The sequence below is a fragment of the Coturnix japonica genome, chromosome 1 (assembly GCF_001577835.2).
Source record: "Coturnix japonica isolate 7356 chromosome 1, Coturnix japonica 2.1, whole genome shotgun sequence".
NCBI classification, from domain to species: Eukaryota; Metazoa; Chordata; class Aves; order Galliformes; family Phasianidae; genus Coturnix; species Coturnix japonica.
Window position 1 is genome coordinate 39,985,090 of NC_029516.1, and position 19,046 is coordinate 40,004,135.

A 19,046-nucleotide genomic window follows, 5' to 3' on the forward strand; every position below is an offset into this window, starting at 1 on the left:
GAAAAAAATTCCTAACCTCTAACTGGTAATGCTCTCAAATAACTAAGGAGAAAAGCTGAGTTCTAAACACGCTTGTAAACTAAGCCGTCTTTTCCAGGACATTTATTTCCATTATAACCCATGACTCCAGATTGTAATCCAGAACACAATAAACAGCAATATTTATTATTATTATTATTATTGTTGTTATTATTGTTATTATTATTTTTAAAATTATTATTATTATTATTATTATTATTATTATTATTATTATTATTATTATTATTATTATTATTATTATTATTATTTTGTGACTGTAGAAATACAGTGAGTTTACCTAATTCCCATGTAGAATAAAGCTCAGTATTTCTCAAATAATTCATTTTACATGAGTTTTTTATTAGCCAGATAAGCCAATAGGTCAGTTTACCCAAGATACATAAAACAGCTTTGGGCTTTATCATCATTATAAAGAATAACTCTGCAGACATTAATAAATATTTTATATTTAATCTATGATTTATTATTGACTGAAAGATTCTGTTTTCTAGAGAAAACATGCCTTTTGGAATATTGTTTGTACTCTTCTAAGGTGAAGGGATGATTCAGAAAAAAAGTAGACAAATGTGAGTGTCTCTGAGAGGGAAAATATTTAATCAAATGAAAAGGGATAAATGTTCAATTGTGCACATATATTTTCTTTTTAATACTTTTCCTCCTATGTCACAATTTCAACATATAAAATTATTTAAATTTCAAAATCATACATTGATTCAGGATAAAATTTTGCATTTACATTGATCTTCTATTGCCTTCAGTACTATTTCTGTAAGTAAAACATTTTTCCTGATATTGCTTTGCAACTTACAGTTGTTTAGATAATCAACTTGTATTATAGCATCCCATATAATTATCTGTATCTCATTATCACTTTCATTGTTAATGGAAATATTTCCCAAAATAACAAGATTTGAAAAACATGTATTTTGTGTAAGTGTAGTAGGGAGTTAATAATCTCTTTTAAAAATTCTCATAATATGTGACAGTACTGGCTTCTGTGGTAGCTTAGATGAGGTTACCAACTGGCAAACGGGGTAGACACATGTATGCATAAGGGGTTTTGCTCAGGTTGATGGGATTACCATCCAGTCTGATGTCTTCAAGAGCCCTGCGTACATAAGTGTAATCTCTCATTTTGCAGAAAGTATCTTCATGCATCTCTTGAATGTTGTTGTTCTAAAAAAAAAATAAAAAAAAAAGAAAAAAAAGAAAAGAAAAAAACAAAAAACTGGTATATTTACAGTGTCTAGGGAGATAATAGAATTTAAGATTGTGGCTACAAGTCCTCAGCTGAGAAATCTCCTAAGCAGAGGGAAAAACTTTTGTCTGGTGCAAAGATTCAGAAATAAATAACTCAAAACATATAACCTAGGCATGTTTTGCAAGAGGGACCTGGTAGAAAAAAGAGCATTTTCATTTTAAGAATCTTAATGAACAGCCTTATTAATGTAACTTGGAATCAGCACAGGGCAGTCCAAAAGTCACAGAACAAAAATTGCCATCTTAACAGCTTGATGTGCCTCAACCTGTAAAGGCACAAATCTGGAATTTGATCTGTGATAAATTACTGTCCCCCCAGGCCCTCCCTATCACATTAGCTTAATCCACATCTGTATACATATAGGGAAAATTATATGTTTTGGAGCTTACTCCTTTGATGTAAATTCCTCATATATACCTTATCTTTCTTGAGCTTTTGTTCTTTAAATGAACTGTTATGAACAGTGAATTGCTGGAATCCAAGATTGTCTGGAAATTAGAACTAAAAGAGTCACCTCTTACAGTGAGGATTGGCTGAAAATTATTCCTTGTTACTTTTTTAGTCAGAAATTTGTGTGGAAAGAATATAGCTCACTAGCTTTGGTCTGTAGCACATAGCACTAAATTCATTCTAGCATTTTATGACTGAAAAATATTGTGTTACAAAATCTAATATTTTTTAACTGAGCTAAATTTTACTTATTTCAAACACTGCAGTAATTAGTTAATTTTATGTCTTCAATAGTTTATTTGGTTCAAATACATAGACTTTTGGGCAAACAGAAAAAAGAAAACAAGGTAATATTCAGACTTTCCAGTTTCATTTGCTATAATTAACATGATACACAGAATCACTACTTTGTAGCTTACCTGAAGATGAAGAGCTTGGAGACTTTCAGGCAGTGGCAAAGGAACATGATCCAAGTTATTGTCAGTGATGTAAAGATGCTGTAATTCATGCAGATCCTGGGAGATGAAGAATGAAAGAAGGTGAGGATGTAAATTTGAAATCTATCACTTTGACTATCTCCACTGGAAACTAACTACTTTTGCTTCAGCATTATATAGATGAAAAGGCAGAAATTCAAAGAGAGTTAAGAACTTTCATTTGCACAGGCTTTGCACAGGCTGAAAGCTATTTCTGTTAAAGATTAACTGTTTGGATAAAAATAAAGGAAAAATGTATTTGAAATGTCTTTAATTAGAAATTTCATTTCAGTGATGTAATAAATTGAACACTACTTCTACCAGTCATGCAGAAAGGTTTCCCTAGTCTGTCTTTTTTCTTGCTTCTGTGAAAACTTACTCATTTTGCAGAAGCTGATTTTAAAAAAAATTATCAGCATAAGAAATGCTTAAGCAAAGAATAAAATTATCTGCTTGAAAAGTAAAATAATTTTCTCCACAGTTTAGTGGAAGAAGCAGCTTAATCTGATGTCTATAGCAATATCAAGATATAAACCTGGCTAGGTCAATAAATCTCAGTAGAATGCTCTCACTTTTCTTCTTCTGTTACATACCAAAGTTATCATAGTACCTAAGTACAGTGTTCTAGTTTAATTCTTTTTGGCAGGGATTTTTGAGACATCAGAGTGAAGATGCTTGGTAAGTATGGGAGAGAAGGGCTGAGAGCTCCTCCTGCAGTGTGCAGAAGAAATAGGTGCTAGGTCAGAGTCTCAACTTCTAAGCTGATTTTTGTTCATCACTCCTATTCCCAGTACCTTTCTTTTATTGAGCTAGGCAAGAATGCCTGTTTCAGTAACTGCTTGCTGTTGGTTGCTTCCCTTATAACCTGTCTCCCAAAGGAGGAGTTTGGACACAGTTGATTGCAACTAGCTTCTTCGAGGCAGTTGGATGCTCCACGTGAGCCAAGTCCAATGTGTGAAGCTAGTTATGTTCTCTTAGGTATTTACAATACAGCCTAACAACTTCAGATTTCACGTGCACATAGGGATACTACATGGTTGCCTCTCTACACCAAAATTCCCCAGGAAGGGTGATCACTCAGAGGTTCCAGTTTCTCTGCTTTTTAACATGGGGATAAAGTATATTCATTTAATGGTATACTCTGGAACGCTCCCATGTATATACAAAGCAGAATACTTTTGAAGCAGTATCATTCATAGCTTTTCCCTGCCTTCTTGTCTGCTTGTAAGAGTAGAAGCGTTTTAATGTTCAACTGGAAATGTACATTCATCTTGTTCCATTTTTGTTGCTTTCCCTGGCAATCAGCACAGTAGCAGAGTCTATAACATCAGTAGCTTTGCTACTGCAGAAGGGACATTTAGGCTGCTTTTCAAACCACATCCTACTTCAGTTTGGAGAGAGGAAGAAAGAATTTTCCTGTGAAACCTGGACTTACTTTAAATGCCTCATTACGAATTCCCTTGCGACCAAGCCTATTATTACTAATATCAATGAAAGTCAAGGTAGATGGCAGCTCAGGAAGTTGCCTTATCCTGTTGTCACGGAGCACAAGTTCCTGAAGTTGGGGCAGTCTCCTGAAGGCATCTTCATGGATCTCTGATATTAGATTTGCAGTCAAATCAATCCTTTTTAAGTTATCTGTCAGAGAAACAAAATGCAATGAGCATTTCAGAATGTATTTCTTGAAACTTTTTTCCAGTTGAAAAAAAATTTATAAGATGAAACTTACTTTAAACTGAATAACATATGTGTTGATATGCATTGACTTCAACTTTAAGACAGTTAATCTGTGGCTTAAATCTAATTTTTAACCGGAATGTTTTTCATCATTAATCATTATTTTATTTTATTTAACATTTATTTAACTTTTGTTCATTTTACTGCCTTATTTTTTTACTAGCAATATATTTAGGCTTAAATGTCTTTTAGCTTTTCTAAGTGTTTCTTTCCCTTGTTTTATTTATAAATGGAAATGTGTCCCTTCCCAGCCTTCTACTTACTATGTTGGCCAATTAGTGCTTTATTTTTTAATTTATTTTTTAGTATTTTTCTATCCTTTTAAAATTAACTTTGGGTAGCAGCAAAAACACAGATTAACTTTATTATTTTAGTAATTCAAAAATTTGACAATATTTGAAATACTGATCTCTAAGCAGAGCAAACCATGTTTCATTGTGTGTTTATATGTATAATCCTACTAGCATCAAACATGATGCATAATGAATCACAGTGCCAGAAAGAAAAGAAAATAAAAATATTTGGAAAAATAGTATTGTCCATACTTAAGTTAGCAAAGTCGTTTTTGTTTATCTTCCTGATCCGGTTATAGCGTGAGTAGAAATACATGGTTTTCTTAGGCAGTGGTGGGACAGCATTCAGCTCATGGTCATCACAGTAGACTGTTGTCCCTAGGCATGTACACAAAATGCACGTAGGAAGACCTGTGAAAGAATTTGGAAGATAAATGACTGTTACCAAAAAAGTGCAAAAAGGATATGTAAAATAATGCAATGAAATCCTCACCTAAGCACATCAGGGATTTTATTGATACTAAAGGTAAATCCTACTCCATCTTGATCACCATGACATATAATTACAACAAAATGATTAAGATATGCCTTTAAACTAATCTTTTTTTTTCCCAACTGTGCCTTTTGGAAGGTATTTTAAAATATTGCTTTTGATACTGTCGGTCCCAGGCTATAGCAATAGAATATTATGTGGCAGCAGCCAAAGTTCAATTTAATCCTAACCTGGCAAAAGTTCACTTCCATCTAGAAGGAGAAATTATCAGCCAATGACTAAATCTTAAAACAATTTCCTAAATCTCTTTCTGCAAATAGTATTTCTAAGTAATTTGTAGGGAAGTCAATATTTTCAGAGCTATGGAGAACTTTAATTTTTACTTTTTATCCAGATTTAATGATTCACAAATTTAATGTCAGGAGAAAAGTATCTTTCTATAAGTCTGAGTTAAGGTAGTTTGAAGACAGTGTTAACAAAATAGTTACCACCAGAATGAAAATGGAAAAGCAAGACATTTCTTCCTAATCATAGAATTGAATGAAGACAGTGACGTTGGGTGTTTCTGATATTGTAGTGTCCAAATGTTGCGAGAATTCTGACATCAACTGGATTTTCTAAATACTATTATGAGCAGAAAAAGTTGCTAGTTGCTGTGAATGTTCCATTATTGATACATCCTTTCTTTGAGCGTAGGTATAAATCATAGAATCATAGAATCATAGAATCATAGACTGGCCTGGGTTGAAAAGGACAACAATGATCATCCAGTTTCAACTCCCTGCTACGTGCAGGGTTGCCAGCCACCAGAACAGGCTGCCCGGAGCCACATCCAGCCTGGCCTTGAAGCATGGGGCATCCACAACCTCCTTGGGAAACCTGTTTCAGTGTGTCACCACCCTCTGAGTGAAAAACTTCCTCCTAATATCTAACCTAAACCTCCCCTGTTTCAGTTTAAAACCATCACTATCCACCCACGTAAACAGTTGTTTCCCTTCCTGTTTATATGCTCCCTTCAAGCACTGGAAGCACACAATTAGGTTCCTCTGTTTCTCATCTTTTACTGCCATAGAAATTTTCCTCTGTTTCATGTTTCCTCCCTCTTTGTAGCAGGTGGTTGGTTGTTCTGGTTAGTTATAAAATGGTAGCATAATTAATGAGTATAGAAATATTAATCTTGCAGATGTGATTTTTTTCCAGATCAGCTGTATAAGGTTTGCCTTCTTAATCTGTGCCAGTTACCAACAATAAACAGTAACTAGCTGAAGGACAAGCTATACATGTGGTGTCTTCAGGCAAAATTAAAGATTCGATGACCAGAATACTCTGTATATGTCTACTTGGATGACTAAGAATAACATTTCTGTAAAGATTAACCTCTTATATATATATGTATGTATGCATGTATGTATGCATATGTATATTTATATATAATACACACACACACACACACGCACACACATATATATATGTATATATGTATATATATATATGTATATTTTCCCTAACTTCTTTCACTGGGTGGTTTAAACTAGCTACAGAGAAAAAAACAAACTGTCATACCTTGAATCATTCCAACAGTTCTAGACCTAAATGAATGCAGAGCTGAGGATGGCTGATTTTATTTTTTGAAATATTGCAACATAGTGCAGGAAGAGCATTTCTTCTTATGCCCCATTTGAAGGACTTGTACTTATCGCTATGTCTAGAGTAGCCTAAAAAAGGATAAGGGTAGGATACGGATTCAAAAATATGTCAAAAAGATAAATGAACTTGGCTTGATGTTCCTGGGCTTTGTAATCTTCTGTCCAGCATGAAGCCAAGAACAGCAGCAAAATCTGAGAGGAAAATATGTTGCTGAAAAAAGCAAAGGCATCAAATCTTATTTGATATGTTACAGTCCCTGGCCTCCCCCATGCATCCCTTCATTTGGTGCACTAGTTGTTTTACACTCAGTGCTCAAAAATGCTGATGGATGGAGTATTCGTCATATGTAATATGTATGTCAAATGTTTTTGTAACTTCCTAAAGTTTGAAAATTGAAGGAAATTGTAAGGGGTTTTCAGGATTCTCCTGAGAAACTGTCATTTCCACTTCTGTTTTTTTTGGCATATGTTTAATGTCTTTGTCTGGTCAATGTTCACTATTAATAGTAAAAAAAAAAAAAAAACAAAAAAAAAAAAACCAGCAAAAAAACAGACAGACATTATTCATTTCTCCTCATCAAACACACACAATTTTGGAAGCATGAGCTTTTTATTTTTTTTTTCATTTATCTTCCATGGCACTCAGTTGTGGTGTTAAGCACTGTAAAAAGTATTTAGGCTTTTTTCTGTTGTGTGTTGATCAACATTTCTGAACTATATATACTTTAAAAAAAAAAATTCAAAAAATGTTTTAAATGATGCAGATCCATTTTCATAGGGAAACGGCATGGGAACCCTTTGACTAAGCGTGTATCTGACTTCAAGGCATTCAAGATAGAGCACAATATACCTCTTCAGTTACAGAGGTGCAGAGAGGATATATCTTATAACAGTAAGCTGAGGTAGATGTTCATAAGTAGGCAAAGTGAGCTCACTCAAAAGCAATGCTCCACTTGTAAATCTTGTTTCTCTTTCATACTAACCATCTTGAGTTTGGGGCACAAGAACCCCAGACCCTTGTGCGGAAGATCCATCAATTAATTTTGGTGTTGATGCTTCTTCCTCAGGTTCTTCTGTCAGCGGTGCAGAAGAATAACTCTCTTGAATTATAGAAGGTATTGCAGTCCCAATCTCTGTCTGGGAAAAAAAAATTAAGAGAGAAATGTTACTGTTTACTTCCGCTAGCAGCTGTTTGTCTTCCAGTTGCTTACAGTCTGCCAGTAGAGGTCACGTAAGTTCTGAAGTTTAGTTCTCAAGCTGCATTTTATCAGGCAGCTATAGTGAATTCGGGTGGTGTGTAAACAAATCCTAAAACTTCAGCATGCTTATTCTCTTTTTATCTTAATTTTTAAATGTGCTGTATGCGTACATGAATGAAAGCTGCCTATATTTCATTAATCAGAACATGTACTAACAGAATACTGTTATCAACTTTTATTTAAACACATAATTTTTCTGATAAAGCTGGACATGCTCTGTGTGTCAATGAATTAAAATTTGCTGTGAAGCATCAAAAATATGCCTGCTATTTATCCATGATAGTGCTATTTGGATCATCCTAAATTCAAATTCAGTGTGACTGTGGAACCACTGGTACTGTTTTAAAAACAGTAACTTACTTTTAAAAAGTTATTATTCAAGAATTCTGCAGTTTAAGTGAATGCAATACTTGCTAATATGTCATAAGTGTTTTTGTCAAAATTTGTTCTCAGTGTGAAGACCTAAATAGATGCATTCATTTATGGACGCATTATGTAGGAGAAAGAATTAAAAATGGAAATAAAAGTTATTAGGTCTAAATCTTGATTAAGAAAAATTCTATAAAATTTGGCAGATCCCTTCATGGAACAAGAAACTATTTTTTCTTCTTTAAATCCTGTATTGAATATAATTGACATATTTAGTTAATTTTATTTAGATTACTCTGAAAATGATATGATTTTGCTCTATGACAACTTGAAAAAAAAACAACAAACAAAATGCGGGAATTTTCTCATGTCATATCATCTCTCATAAGCTTGTAAGAGGGGCCCACATTTGCTAACAGGCAGTGCAGTTTCATGTAATCACCCACATGCTAGGAATGCACTGTAGTTGTCTAACCTTTGCATTTTGCTTTTCTGCTGTATCTTGATTTCCCCGTGTTTTAGCCCCTCAGGATCTCCTTTGAGAATGCACTTAATTTTAAACCCAGAACAGTGAACTGGGGTTCTTATGGTGCTTTGCATGTTGAGGTGCTGTTTAAATATTAGTTAATGTATCCAGCACTTCAGTTGCTGCACCCCAGTACTGCAGTTAACACTCCTTAGGTTTCCTATTTAGACTACACAAGTTAGAAGAAATAGCACACATGAAATGAAAAGGTCTCAGACTCAAGCATGAATAATGCCTTTGCTACATTCTAATACCTATATGAATTAAATTTGGACTGAATAGGCTTTAGGGTCTCTGTGTATTCCCTAGTTATATCACTATAGGCCATATTTACAGATAAATATGTGCTGATTTAGTTATTAGGATCATAACTTTGTAAAATGCGTGGTCATCAAGTGAGCAAAATGAACTTGAGATGAACTATGACTGAGTAACCTGTTGGTGTAAAAGGAGTGAGGCTGTATCTTGCTCCTTTGTGTAGACAAATACAAAATGTTCCCATCTGTAGCATTAACAGTAAGAAGCTTAAGCAGGAATGGACTTGTGGACGAATCTAAAGAAGACTTTGAGAACAAAGGAAATGGGACAGATGTTCTCTGAATGGAGAAAGCCTAGAGGGAGAGGTACATTCCAGACTTTTATTGACCCAGGCTTGCACTGCATTAAAGTACTTGCACATGCTGTCTACTTCTTCACCAAAGGACATCATTTAGAAGCCTCTGACCTGAATAAAATCCATTGATTTTGAGATCTGTTAACAGCTTTATATGCATCTTCTATGGCAGTTCTACAGAAAACAACGTTCTGGATAAAAGCATTTTCAAGAGAGGATTTGTAAATAGACCTAGGAAAACATTCCTTTCACTTGTCACAGGATTTGAATCATCTACACTATCATTCTCTGAATGTGTGAGGGTTTACTTTATTTGAGATCTGCAGGTTTTTGTTTGTTTGGTTGGTTTTTTATCTGCCTTTTACTGTTCAGCTTAGCTTTTTAGTCACTGTAGTTGTTAGGTACCAAGGCAGAAATACTAAGTTCTAGTAATTCTGTTTCTGATTTCTCACTCTTCTCTTACAGGACATGATCTCATTTTGGGGATGCATAGATAAACATCTGCCCACATTTCTTCTATAGCAATTATTCCAAGCAACTCACATTAATATCCATTCGATCTCTTGCATCTGTTGTGATCATCATTAAAAAAATAACACCAACTATTGCAGGGAACGTTATGAAATTGACATTTTTGTACTGGTAATAGAATAGGAGTTTAAATGTATTACATACCAGTCCCATAACATAAGCAGTATTTGCTTGCTATACATAGACTGGACTTGAACCACTAACCTAGTGGTCACAGTCTGTTTCCCATTATTGGTCATCTGATCCATACAGTTTTTTATTTTCTACATATTTGATAAATCATGCAAGACTGTAACAAGACAAAGATGTTTTTTCAACTATATATTGTACAGAATGACCTTTTGTCTTCCAGATGTTTGTTGCTTTTTTTGGCAACATGCACTTTACAAAAAAAAAAAAAAAAGAAAAAAAAGAAAAAAAAAGAATTATTTTTAGACCATTTTATGGGATGATTCTCTCTCTTTATTCATTTATTTATTTATTTATTTATTTATTTAATTATTTATTTCCTTTGCTATTCTAAATAATATATTAAAAGAATAAAAATGAATAATGTTCTAGAGATAAAGGATATTTCTCTTTGCCAATATGCTCAGGCTTTCAAATCTTAATTAGCCTTTAAAGACCAATATAATACATGTCATAAGAAAACAGTGAAAAACAATCACCTCAAACTACATGGTATGCAGCTATTCTACTCTTCCTTTGGAATCAATTGAGAGATTTAGTGAACACCAATACCAATATTAGCTACAAAGCATGCTGTAAGCAGAGTAATATGTTTATTAAGATGTCATGAAGCATTCATGAAATGTTTTTTTCCTCCTATATTATTGAGTGTGACTATAAAAATAAAAGTGTTCAATATGGATGACAAATTCAGAGGCATTTTCAGATCAGGAAGAAAATCAAAAGAAAAGAAATCTGAATATACTAATGAGAGATAAAACACAACTGGCGAAAGCCAGGTCACTACATTCACATTCATTCTCTGAGATTTTAACTACATGCACGTTTACACTGAGCCCTGGCCAAGATTACTTTGTTCCACATAGAAGAAAAGGAACACAAGCTGCTGATTCCTCATCACACCTCTGAGGGTTTTCTTGACCAGTACTGAAAACTAAACATTTTGCTGATCTCTTGTGTCTTTTAAGAGTCATCAACAGTTATGGGACAGTATTTTGCCTCATTATCTTGGATACACAAGCACCCATGAATCTTATTTCAAATTGCTTCAGTCTGTCTGCTTTAGCTCATTTGGAATATTTTTTCGTGTTTAAAATGGAAAGAAATGGTATACCTTGCATTCTATAACTATTTTTCCTACCAGATGCTGGTAGGGCAGCGTCTTCACTGAGAAGACATCTGTTCTTCAGTGTGCAGGACCATCAGTTTTGGCGTAAACAACACATTTTTCTGTTTCGCTCCTGGGAACAGTGTTCTGAAAGTGATGTTATCAGGCATGACATTCTTTATAAGTCCTTTTATGGTAGTTTGTTTGTTTTTTAAGTGATTTTGTTGTTTCTATTGGATTTTACTCACATATACATACATACATATACTTCAGTCAGACCAGCCAGTATCTATGAACTTGTAATTGAGTTATTTAGAAATTAATTCTCATGGCTTCTGTCTTGGAAGATATAGATAGAGTCTGAGGCTCTTTTAATTAATCTTAGAAAATGGCCTTTTTATCATCTTGACCACATGGTATCCTAAAACATCTTGTATTAAAAGCAAGCATAGCTGTGGCATGTCTGATTTTAGCTGAGTAAAAATATTCATGTTGCACAGCATTGAAACAGAGATCTTACTTACAAATTCTATTGTCTGAGAATGCAGAAATTCCATATAAATTGAGATAATCAGGATTTCCGTCAGTATTAATTAAGATACAGTCTCATTGCAGCACTGTTTGAAATTACAGATTTCAAACATTCTAGTTTGAAAGCTATGTAATCCTTAAGTAAGCCTTATTAGCAGACATTATTCTTTGGAATAGTGCTGAAATTTTGGAAGACAAATTTCAGAGAAATACCATGCCAGTTTTAAAAATCAGAAAAGAGCTCCTTGAATAATTAAAGGGCACATCAGAACTGAAAACTAAGCTACTTAATGAAGACTACCATGGGAGTTCTTGCTGATCCAAGCCACGAAGTGAGCATACACAGTCAGTTAAACAAACTTAGAGACCACTCAGACTGATAGAGTTTCTACCAGGAATGTTGTCAACCCACAGAAGCAACTTCAGTTTGACTTTCTTAGCTACCTGTAGAGGAGAGTTCAGCATCTCAAGCATATTTTCTCATGCATTGCAGTCAGCACTGCTGGAGTTGAACATGTTTTTGTCCATTTCATCAGCCTAGCTTTTCCTAAAAACACTGTGATTTGAGTACACTCCAACAAAACACTGTTAGAAACATTAACAAAAAAGGACTGTATTCACTCCACTTAGCTTTAGACACTGAACTAAAATAAACTGTTCAGCAACTTAAACTCCTTCTGAAGATAGGCAAGAAAGAATCACCCACTGAGAGTGGCTCAGCTCAACTTCCTAAGGTGCCTGTCCATTTTCCTTTGGCTGTGCAGGTTACCATACGGAGGCAATAACATTTTTCACTGTACACCAAAGTCTGGTATCACATCCATTCTTCATCTCATTTCTATAGCTTACAGTGCTAAGATATTTCATCTGATTTGATTCAAACTGGTATATGCATTTAGCCCAGCCACCATGATACAGATATAATGCTCACAAGCTGTTGCATCTTCAGAACTAGAAAAAAATTCTAATAGTTTAAGTGTGTCATCACAGAGTGAACTATTAGTGTAAAATCGTCTGACAATCATTTGGTGATAGTTCTAGAACAAGAATATGAGGCAAAGGAGAAAATGCTGAAGACATTTTATTCTATATTCAACCAAGAGATCATATACCTGTTGTTAGCCTGCCAAGGTTGGCATCCCAAATATCTCTGTTCCAGGAGACTTCCTAGCTACCAAATGAGAGAGAGAGAGGAGAGCATGGATGAGATGCTGAAACAAAGCCAGGGGATATCCAAAAAGGTAAAATTCAGGACAGAATGGGAACGAGCCAAAGGAAATGTGCTTATGTTGCCTAATTCATGATGGAATGAGACTTTTTCAAAGGATTATTTGTGTACCATGCATTAGAAAATCACTGTACATGAGCAAAGACAGAAGCAACAGAGAAGGCTCAGAGCGGAACCACAGTCCTCTCCCCTCTGACCTGCATACCAGACCATGCTCTGGACTCTAAACACTAGGAATTTTTCTTTGAAATCTATATCATGTTTTGACTGACTCTAAAATGTTTCTTTAGAGGTGCACATTAAAAGCTTGCTTGTATTCAGAAAAAAATGATATACAGCCATAATACATCCACACATACAATTTAGAAATCAGGGTTCATTTTATTGAATATATTTATCCTTATGTCACAGTCCATACCAGTAGGAAGTATACACATCCCTTCTTTCTGGAAGAGGTCATAAAGCTGGATGTCTGGAGAAAAATTCTTAAGTGCTCAGGGTTATAAAGGTAGCAAGCATCTACTGTAAAAGCTTTAATCTCACTGTTGAGTTTCAGCTCTCATCTCTCACAAAGGAATATCAAGCTAGTGATAGTTATGAGCTTGAGCTCATAGCTTAGTAATAGCTTGAGCTCATTACATAAGCTTCATGCCTTCAGACTAGGATAACTACATTGATGATTTCACTGTTTGAGGTAGGAGGCAGACTGCAGTTTCTTAGTTCACTTAGAGTAGTTGCAACTCATGGTATGACTATTTTTAATGTTTGGGGTATTTAAGATTGTTTTATCCAGTATACTTAATCTTTATAATTTTTTATGTGGGTAATTAGGTGAGACTAGCTCTTCTTGGGTTATTGTACTCGAACTTCCTTCCACTACTTGAAGGGAGCTTATGAACAGGAGGGGGAAAGACTTTTTACATGATCTGATAGTGATAGGACAGGGGGGAATGGCCGAAAATGTCTAGCCTTTGTGGAGATATCCACAAAGAAGTGTATAGAATCAGTTCTGAACAGCTGATATAGAACACTGTGTAAATGGGATAAACTCCAAATGGTAAACTTAATTCCCTTACTAACTATATAGTTATTTTACTTCTACATTAGTTGTGCCAATTCATAAGCTTTTTTAAAGTCTATATGATGTATGCCCACTTTTAAGTCTCTAGTTTAATCAGAAACCTACCACAAAGTCAGAAAAAGCAGTGCAAGCTTCCTTCAGCACTGAATATGGGCAAGAGGGAATTCTTGCACAAGTATCTTCATTTCTGTTACGGTAACAGCAGCAATCCTTTGTGTGCACATACATTTCTGTGAATGTGTATTAATCACTCGTGTTGTTTACTTTGTGCAGGATTATGAACAGTCCATTAGCAATTTGATTCAAATTCAATACACAAATGCAGTTTTAGATATTAGGTTATTTACAGTGCTTGTTTCTAATTTTCTTCTGGATTCATATTTCCCAGCTCACCTATTCTGTTTTCACAGACATAGACCCTCTTTTTTTTTGCTGCTTATTTAGTGCTAGGTTAGCTTTCTCTCTTCTCAGCCTCACTGGTACCAATGAAATAGGCAGAATTATTTTTCTGCTGTCCATGTCTTTTCAATTCCTATTTTCTGCCATATTTTTTCCAAACTGAAGGAAAATGGCCTAATTAAATTCAATTAATTAAATTAATAATTTAGTGTAATCAAAAGTGTGTAATATGATTTTATTAAACATTGTTAGCTGATGAACATAGGAATATCTATGCACAATTTGTTTGTCTCATCAAAACAGTTTTAGTTTTGAAGATGGAAGAACTCAGCCTTCTGTTAGTACAAACAAGAAGTTACACAACAGTGCCTTTAATAGACTTACTTCATCATACTCGTTTTAAGGAATTAAATCAGTACACATTTGCAGAGCGGTTGGGACAATTAAGACAATCTTGACTGAAGCCTTTTGGACCCCATTGTGATATAAATATTCATTGAAAATAATTAAAAAATTGCAGTGAAGGAATGGAACAGTACAGCACATGTTTATGCAGTTTTAACTGTCAGTTTAAAAACAATACAGATCTTGTAGGTAACTTTACAGCGACATATCTTTGCAGTCTTTCTCCTCCAGGAGAAATTTGAAATTCCAACCTTGGTAAAAGGTTTTTATTCTTATTTTCTTTTTTGTTGTTATTTGTTCTTATTTCATTGCTGTTGCTCATTCTTTGTGTGTGTGGGCATTGCTTATTTGCTTTTATCTGTAATTGTTACTGTTTTCCTTAAAGTCTTTGTAAAGTTTTCTTTCTGAAAGATGTGTTAGTTAGGTTTTCTTGGTAACAAATGTCCCTTAGCTGCAAAGTCTTGGCTTAGACTTTCGTGTTTCCTTAACCTAGACACTTTTAGAAACCACAGACTTTTTAGCCCAATTTTGATCTAATACATGTCAGTGCACAACTTTGATTCAGGATTCTGTACAATCCTCTAAATCCCAGCTTCAAGCAATTTCCCTTCGAAAAATCCTTGTACTAAAAATGTGTTCCATGTACATTTATTGTATACAACAAAAAGAATGCAATAAATGACATGCTTATTTTAGCAGGCATTGCTAGGGAATCTGATTTCTATTGTTAACTTTTCAAAACTCAGTATCAGAATTAGAGAAGTCATGACCCTTCAGTTACTGATAGTTAACTTTATTAAATTAAAATTTCAGCTCAGCCAGACACAGGTACCTAAGGTTTATATTACCTTATATGAGTAAAATTGGTATTCCAAAAGAGAGGATGATGTTGAGATGCAACACCTAATTTTAACCAGATGGAATGAAAGATAGGAATCCCACCCTAATTACTTCTTGATCTTTCAGTTTGGTGATTGCACATTCAGTGACTGATTACAGGACACATCGGGTAGCATTCTGGAAAGAGCATAACTGACATAGGCACTTTAGTTCAATTCTTTGACATTCACAATGACCTAATGCCCCTAAAATAAGCAGAAGCAACTCATCTGAAGTCCTATTGCAAGTCTGATTTGTAGACCATCTGAAAATCAGTTTGAAGTATGACACTGGAAAAGCTTGAAATTATCCAATTAGTCTAAAAACGTGTTAGGAAAAGTTTGAACTTCTGTGAATCTAAACATCTGTTATATAGAATGATTTATGTTTGCACAGAACTGAAGAGAGCAATGACAGAAAATATTTCTTCAGTTTTTCAGATTTCCAGAAAGCTAAAGCATTATTTGGAGGTCCCTAAATCAAAATGCAAATCAGGTTCTAAAGAGTTACTGCATACCATTTGGATCAAATGAAGGCCTGCTATTTGTATGTGCCTCTGTGGTATAGCTCATCATTCAAGCTATACATAATAAAATCTAACCTGTGACCTTCAATAAATACTGAGTTCTATACACAGGGCTGCACACAGAGATATGCAGTTTGCATCTTCATGGTAAGCTGTAACAGTGACTGAGAAGTCATTAAATCATAAAATGGCTTGTGTTGGAAGGGAGCTCAAAGATCAAGTTCCAACCCACTGCTGCAGTCAGGGTTGCCAGCTGCAACATCAAGTACTAGATCAGGCTGCCAAGGGCCTCATCCAACCTGGCCTTGAACACCTCCAGGGACGAGGCATCCACAACCTCTCTGGGAAGCCTCTGCTAGCAGTTCACCCCTTCTCAGTGAAAATCAAATGTGTTTCTAAAACTCGAGTGATGACAATAACATTTAGAGTATCTGAAAGATAACTGACTTAAAAGTCTATAAAAGCTTTCTATAACAACGACCACCCTGAGCTCTCCTTTGGGTTTTGGGAACTATGAATGCTTAGGCTTCTTTGGGGTGGTACATGGGAAAATGAATGTAAGCAAAGGATTTTGGCAAAAGATCTGGGAAAAAACAGCTCTCACATGGAGGTCTGTCCACTCACCCTTAAAGTAACATTCCTTCCAGCTGCTATGATGGATGACCTTCATTTGGACAATTTTAAGAAGACTGGATAAAGAGCTCAGCGGTGGGAGAAAATCCTACTTTGGAAAAGTTTACAAGACAAAATAAATACTTTTAATGTCTTGTTTCTATTCCATATTTCCCTAAATACAGCACACTGAGATAGGATCTGTTTCATCTTGTTCGATATAATATTGATCATCCTGAATTTCCTTTCAGCTGGAAGAGACTCACAGAAGACTTGCCTTATCTCTATATATCCCTCAGAAATTCGAAGAAGGCCATACAGACAATAGTATCATAGCATATCATAGGGAGAACAGGAGACATTTGCTCTTAGCATTCAACACATTACTGAGAAATCTATAGGACTGATACATCTTCAGGAATAAAAGACATAGGAACTCAGAGTTATCACTCTCTAAAATGTAGCATAAATATCCAGTGACTTAAAGTTGAAGGGGAATTTTTCAAGGAAAAAAAACCACAGATACACAAGTATTCAAAGAGATTTGATTCTGCATGGCACAGAGAAGTGGAACAAAGGCAAAATCATTCACCTAGGCCAAAGCTCTTCACAGTTCTTCTTTGATTAGAAAATGTATTTCCTCTAAAATGTGAGGTTGCGATCCTAATGCAGACATAAAGATGATTTTTATCTTTCCATTTTGCTAGTTTTGGAATATATTTATCCATAAATTTTGTCTCTTTCTCCTTTGATTTTAATTCTGCTACCAAGTGCTGACCCCACCTTGATGATACACTAGTTACTGTCTTCCTCAGTGCAATCATGAATTACTAAAAGGATTACTTTTTCATGAATTATGTACTGTAATGTAAGAAACTACTAAAATACTAGATGTAATTATTAAAAAAAAAAAAAAGTAAAAAATGGAAACAAAAACAAAGCAACCACACAAAATTACTCTTATTATCAAACTAGTATTTTTCACTCATCTTCTATTATGAGCATCCTCTTTCCACTCACTGCTGTACCACAAAATGCTTATATCACCTACATGGAACTTTTGCCTGTGGTTATGAAGCAAAGAGAGATTAGCACTAATGTAGCTTTTTACTCACATAGAAAGCACACAAGAATGTAAAAGAGAGCATTAAACTCAACAAACAGACATGCCTTGTACAGGCCACACCATCTCAGAATATGAATTAATTTCAGCAGTTTTTCTTCAGTAATATTTATTCCATTCTTGTTTTTCAATTCAAGCTCTTTTCCTTTCTCACTTCTTTCTGTCCACTTTCCTAACAGAAATAGTAATCACTAGCTTTTGTAGCCTAAAACACTTGCATTTAACATATTTGTTATTATGAGAAATGACCTCAAGCAACAGCACTTTACAACCTCATTTCATGGGGATTCCTGCATGTCCTATATCAGCTGCTTCAGTCTCTCATCCAGACAAAAAAAAAAACCACCAACAACAACAACAACAAAAAACAAACAAACAAACAAAAAAACAAAAAACAAAACACTGGGACAATCTCAATGACAATTTGCAACAAAGTTAGGAGGCCTGCTCACACATATATTAATGAATTGGGAAAAAAAATTGGCCACATATTTAGACTGGAGAAAATATGAATGGACAACAGTGTGTTATCAGCACAGAGACTTGGCTGTTGATCCAGAAAAGACAATAACATGAGCAGATTTGTCTGCTATATGTTCTCATGGCCTCCGAAAAATGTATCTCTTGCAGTTACATACTTTAAAAGAATGGATAAATGAGAAGTTCTCCTTACCTCTAGTTGGTCAGATTGCTCGTTTTCAGCATAGACAGATGGGTAAGGCAGTTCTCCAAGTGAAACATCATAGAATTCAGAATCATAAGTTGCAGTGTCAGTGATAGGTACAGCTCCAACAGACTCAAAGATAAAAAATCCCAGAAAAATATTTACAAAGGTCTTCATTCTGGTTTTGTTTGTTAGTTTGTTTTTCTGAAAGAGAAGAAAATGGACAAAATGTGACTGATATGAAAATTGCAAGGAATCTATGAAAATTTAATCTCAGAAATACAGTGCTTCTTTTCATGCAGCAATGATTTTGATGCTCATATTTATTCACAATGTCTCAAAGGTTTATTTTGGATCAGAGAATTTCTGCAGATGGCTTTGGTCATACTAACATTTAGCTAATTAAGGAAGGACCTACTGATTTTTGTTGTATCAGAATGGTATAAAAATAACCTGGCCTCAGTGTGAAGGTAAAATAAGTTCATATAATGATCTTTATGCCCTTTCATTTGTATTTAACTGTTTCAAATGTATCACTAGAAAGAGCTTTTGAGAAATTAGCCAAGGCTAAATTATTATTATTTTTTTAATCTATCTCAATAAATCAT

The 19,046-nt window shown here is 34.6% G+C and overlaps 1 protein-coding gene across 1 annotated transcript; it reads right to left on the reverse strand.

Annotated features, from left to right (window-relative positions):
* Positions 1-357: 357 nt before the first annotated feature.
* On the reverse strand, positions 358-18,733 carry EPYC (epiphycan). The gene is made up of 6 exons (XM_015857963.2): positions 18,448-18,733; positions 7,379-7,532; positions 4,509-4,667; positions 3,662-3,864; positions 2,170-2,265; positions 358-1,215 (listed from the first exon to the last, which is right to left on the reverse strand). Exons 1-6 carry the CDS (start codon positions 18,613-18,615, stop codon positions 1,045-1,047), a joined length of 951 nt encoding a protein of 316 aa, XP_015713449.1. The 5' UTR covers positions 18,616-18,733; the 3' UTR covers positions 358-1,044.
* Between the last annotated feature and the right edge of the window lie 313 nt (positions 18,734-19,046).

Bases quoted from the DNA above. Each gene is read 5' to 3' on its own strand.
- EPYC (XM_015857963.2), bottom strand. From the start codon at position 18,615: ATGAAGACCTTTGTAAATATTTTTCTGGGATTTTTTATCTTTGAGTCT. The intron at 3,865-4,508 runs GTATGGACAATA...TTTCTCTGACAG, and splicing joins AAACGACTTTGCTAACTTAA to ATAACTTAAAAAGGATTGAT. The intron at 1,216-2,169 runs GTAAGCTACAAA...TTTTTTTTTTAG, and splicing joins TCCAAGCTCTTCATCTTCAG to AACAACAACATTCAAGAGAT.